This window comes from Maylandia zebra, linkage group LG4 (assembly GCF_041146795.1).
Source record: "Maylandia zebra isolate NMK-2024a linkage group LG4, Mzebra_GT3a, whole genome shotgun sequence".
In the NCBI taxonomy this organism is placed as follows: Eukaryota; Metazoa; Chordata; class Actinopteri; order Cichliformes; family Cichlidae; genus Maylandia; species Maylandia zebra.
Genome location: NC_135170.1, coordinates 362,826 through 367,825, shown reverse-complemented (window position 1 = coordinate 367,825; position 5,000 = coordinate 362,826). Strand labels below are relative to the sequence as shown.

Here is a 5,000-nt window from a genome sequence, read left to right as displayed (position 1 = left end):
AGCGAGGAGGGAGAAAAAGGAAAAGTACAAGCTGTCTCCGAGCAGAAACGGGAGCTGGAAGCATGTAAATATAATAATAACCACTGCAGCCAAACAGAGAGCCTGACGAGCCCAGCTGTAAGTAAGCTGTTAAGACTCGACTGTACGCTGTGTTCCTGTTTTCCTCTGAAACAATAAGTTCTGTTGCAGCAGCCTTTCAACGCCTCTCTCTGTCTCTCACTGCAAACTTGACCCACACAACAAAGTAAAGCTAGTTTCCAGCTACGAGCCCGACACGAACCCGACGTATCAGCCAGAGGTCCCTTTACTACGGTTCGGAGCCGCGGACCTTCAGTAACAGTAATAAATCACATGAATAGCACATTCATGTAGCTCTAAAAAGCATGATAATATATTAAGTAATCCAAAGTATTCAGAATACATTACTCTCATTGAGTAACGTAACGGAATACGTTACAGAATACATTTTGGGGCATGTAATCTGTAATCTGTAGTGGAATACATTTTAAAAGTAACCTTCCCAACACTGTGTGTGTGTTGACATCACATTTATGTTGTCCTGCAGGTATGTTGTAAAGAGGCAGTCATCACAGTAACACCAGAGCCTGACATCGACTCGAGCAGTGACGCCCCGTTTGAGGACTGGCTGAGAGGTGAGAGCATGCTGCTGCTGCTGTAAAGGTAAAGTCAGATGCACTTGGTATGGAAGATGCCATCGTGTGCAGGGGATCTCTGGTGGAGTCACTGTGTCAAACCTTCTCGCTCAAACTCTTGACTGTGAACAAACCTGGACCCAGCCCAGCAGAAAAAGATGTTTCCTGAGGCGGAGCCTGTCCCAGTTGGCGAGCGCAGGGTGTACTTTACACGGGTCCATCGCAGGGCCACACAGATTGGTACAAAAAATGTGTACAGAGTGTCCAGCTCTGGGCCTCGAGGGCCGCTGTCCTGCAGGTTTTAGATCTTACCCTGGGTCAGCTAAGTTCATTAGCAGGCCTCTGGAGAACTTTCACAGATGCTGAGGACGTCATTTAGCCGTTTGAATCAGCTGTGATGGATCAAGGACACGTCTAACACCTGCAGGACACCGGCCTTTGAGATCATTATATTTGAATGGCTATATTGTGGTATAGCTCTCACCCCTCAGCTGTAAAAAGCTATGAGGTGTCATCCCCCTGCTGGGGAGGCAGGTCGGCGGCTGGCCTGGAAACCCAAATTTGTGACTGCAGTAACTCTGGAACAAAGCGATGTAGCATTGCCAAATAGATACCACATTAGGCCTGCACAATAAATCGAAAATTCATTGTCATCGCAATATCAGCCTGTGCGATGGGCCCATCACAAAAGACGACGTAAACTGCGATAATGGAGTACCTTAAAATGTTTACACACGTGCTTTAAAGAATTTACCAATCAAAGAACCCCCTTTATACATTAGACCAGTCGAATAGAGCCCTTCACGGCATTAACCAATCAAATGGATTAGAGGCCCGCCTCCTACGCAGGTGGGGAGTGAACAACGCTGCAGCAACGAGTCATAGTTGTAAAGGCTGAGAGCGAGACGCATGACGAGAACGCTACTGACTATGAACTCGTGGCTAAAAAAATAGTACCTCGCTTATTTGGAGGTACTTTGGATTTGATAAAGACGACGTTCTCCAAACACAGGTGCTCTGCAACACTTGCCGAACATTCGTGGCAACCACCAGAGGAAACACGACTCCACCATCATCTTCAACACAACCACAGAGAACTGTTTGAAGAGTTCCAGAAAGACCGGGCTAGCTAATGTTGCTAATGTTAGACAAAGAGCGCCGCAGCAACAGCCGTCTCTGTATCAGAGTTTTTCAAGTGGAACAACTTATGAGAAAACGTCGAAGCGCTACAAAGAATTTATTTATATTTAGATTTCTTCATACATTCTTATATAGTTCTATATTGTGTATTTTGTTGTACAGTTATTTTATTTTCAACTTTAATTTATATATTTTATCTTATTCTTTCCCAGTTAAATTTACCCTTCATTCTAATTTGTGTTGTACAGTTATTTCATTTTTAACCTTAATTTATATTTTATTCCTTCCTAGTTAAATTTACCCTTTTTAATTTTTCATATTTATTTCCTATCTTATTCATAGCCTTTTCCTTTTTTGTTTTCTTTAGGTCACGAGCAGTTGTCCAAGCATTTCACTACATATCGTACTGTGTATGACTGTGTACGTGACAAATAAAAATTTGAATTTGAATTTGAAATAACAGAGGCCATTACACATTTTTGACAAAGACATGATGCCTGTAAATGCAGTTAGCAGAGACGGCTTCACCAGTCTGATACATAAAGTGGACCGGAGATACCGCATCCCCTCACGAAACGACTTTTCCCACGTCGCCATTCCACAAATATTCGAATGTTTGAACTGAGCCAAGCTGAAGCTACGCCAGCACTACAGTAAAGTTTCCTCTCCAGTTTCGACTTGCATCATAACTACTTGGTGAGAGATAAAATGATGAACAGCTGCACTGAGATCATTTGCAGTATAATTTAAGTTATGTTTACTTAAAACTAATTCTAGAGACCAGGAAGGATGTCTTTCAAAATTCAAGCCTCAGAATTTTTTTATGGGGCAATGTTTCAATGTTAAAGTGCACTTTGTTGTTACTCTGCTAACAGCAGCTTTCATTAAATAAAACTGTTGCAGTAAAACGGAAATTATGTATTCGTTTTTTGTTTGTTTTGCAATTTATTTTATCGCAAGTGATATCGCTATCGCAGTATTGATCACAGTTATCGCACATCGCAGGTTTTCCTAATATCGTGCAGCCCTACCACACGTGCATTTGTTCAGACTTTGGGACGAGTGTGAATCTCACTGATCGCAACCTCAGATTCAAAGGCAGAGATTTTAAAATGTATGCCACAGGTGCCTCTGCTGCAGGAGGCTGCCAGTATTTTACAGTTTGAGATTATGGACTGCACGGACGAAGTACTGAGCCACACCTGCTCATTCATGTGTTACGTTTTGTTTTCTCTGCACCATGTGAGACAAGCTTGTGTTGTTGTGTGTCTTTAACATTGATCACCAAGCACAATGTGAAGTGTGAGCTGCAGGGGTGTAAAGCACATCGGATCACGGTTTTAAGTCACGGATCAGCAAAAAACAGAAAATTTTAACATTTACTTATTAACTTATTTAAGTACTTTTTGCCTGTTAAAAACATTCAGCTCATTCCACACAATTATATAAAAACAAATTAAGATGCAGTGCAGGGCTTTGTATCTACCGCTGTGATATAACGAGCGGTCACGTGGCTTTCCGTTGCCCTGGAGGTCGTAGTTAGGGCAACAGAAGATGCGTGGGACAGCTCAGCCACAACGTTGAACTTTTCCTGCTCACACATGCTTGTAGTGATCTTCTCACTGAAGTGGACGCGCGACGGGATGTCATAGCACGTTCATCACAGTTCAAACTGGTGCTGTCAGCGTAAATCTTGTTAAAATGACGTTAATGCCATAACTGCATCAACGCGGTGAATCTCCGTTAACTAGTTACCGCGGATCGCCCCGTGTGTGGGGCTGCACGGCATCGATGCGTCAACTAACACGTTGACTATTAAACCCCTTGTTTTGCAGACAGAATACGGCCTCCCGTCTGCAGCTACACACCCCAGCAGCTTCTGTAACAGCTTTAGCCGTCGGGCTGGGCAGCAAAGGGCTGCTTAAATACTCCTCTGCTCCTCCACTTGGACCGCTAGCGCTGAGCATAGCTACCGCTCGACAGACCCACCACGCCACCATACACATACTTTTTTCACGTGTGTGCCGAACCGTGGAGTGGGATCGGTTCGGATTTCGGATCAATCGTGATCCGTTGCACCACTAGTGGACAGTGATGCTTTTGTTCCAGCAGTCTGTGGAAGCACCGAGGCTCCGCCTCATTCACTTATTAAAAGGTTTAAGTGACTGTGTGTATGTATTTGAGACCCCACAGAGCCTTTATGTGAAAACTGTACAGCTTCCTGAAATATCAACAGCTCGTTTTTGTTTTGTTGGGGAACAGCTGAGTATCCATGGCCTTACTGGTTTACTAAACTGGATGAATGACTCAGTCTTGTCCTGTCTGCTGCTTGTTGTAGGCCTCAGACATGTGGTGGAACCTCCTGCTCCAACATCCACTCACGACCTGAGCTGTCTGGAGAGGGCGGAGCTAAACACCACCCTGGCTCTGAAGACTCGGCTTCAGTCACTGCAGGTGTGCACAGTTTTATTCAGTGGTCAGTCAGCTGATTAACAGCTGCTAATGCTCATGTATCTGCTGTCCTACAGGACGCTCAGTTTGACTCCCAGAGGGCAATTCAGCAAACTCTACAGAAGTCAGAGAGCACGAAGAATCGCATCAATGCTAGAGCTACTGAAGGTAACACAGATCCTATGTTGTCTTGTTTAATGGTCACTAACAGCTGTTTCTCTGCTGTGAATGAAAAGCACCTCATTCATCCTGTGTGTAGACTTCTGATGTTACAGGTGCAAAGCTGATGAAATCAGTAACAATAGTAATAAAGAGTCAGTCTGCGGACGCCCTCTCGAGTGACCGAATGACTCTCAGTACTTTCAGCTGTTCTCCACCACTCTAGGGGGCGTCTCCCACTTTGACCTCGAGGCCATACTGGGCCCACATGTTTCTGTATACTACGCCAGCCGCCTGGTTGTGGCGTTATAAACAAACAAAGGAGAAAAAGGCCGCAGTGTGGAGCGTTTAATAGTCCGTGGTGTGAGTGACAGGAGTAACAGGAGGGAATGTTTTCAGCAGTCTGTGAGTTGTTACTCACCTTTTTGTTGTCTGTCTTTCGTGTCCCTCTGCTCATGTCCTCTGTAGAGGTGAACGTCTCTCGCTCTCAGGTTCTCTTCACTTCGTTGGTCAGCGTGGATGTGCAGGAGGATCAGCTGATAACCCAGTTGCTCCAAGATAAGCTGCTAGCTCCACCTTCCCAGTGCCGCGGAAGGA

General features: G+C 44.7%; 2 protein-coding genes across 5 annotated transcripts in view; one reads left to right on the top strand and one right to left on the bottom strand.

Annotated features, from left to right (window-relative positions):
• LOC106675650 (uncharacterized) overlaps nt 1–4,912 on the bottom strand; it is a 16,979-nt gene extending 12,067 nt beyond the window's left edge. Inside the window, exon 1 of the transcript XR_013098198.1 lies at nt 4,825–4,912. The gene's annotated coding sequence lies outside the window, so the exon portion shown is untranslated. The remainder of the gene's footprint in view (nt 1–4,824) is intronic.
• Nucleotides 1–5,000, top strand: part of ppp1r35 (protein phosphatase 1, regulatory subunit 35) — a 28,410-nt gene that overhangs the window by 21,825 nt on the left and 1,585 nt on the right. For all 4 annotated transcript variants that reach the window (XM_076882813.1, XM_076882812.1, XM_004573113.4 and 1 more), the window contains 4 exons: nt 566–653; nt 4,132–4,247; nt 4,322–4,412; nt 4,872–5,000. The exon at nt 4,872–5,000 is cut by the window's right edge and continues 1,585 nt beyond it. In XM_076882813.1, coding sequence (XP_076738928.1) covers nt 566–653; nt 4,132–4,247; nt 4,322–4,412; nt 4,872–5,000 — 424 coding nt within the window. The remainder of the gene's footprint in view (nt 1–565; nt 654–4,131; nt 4,248–4,321; nt 4,413–4,871) is intronic.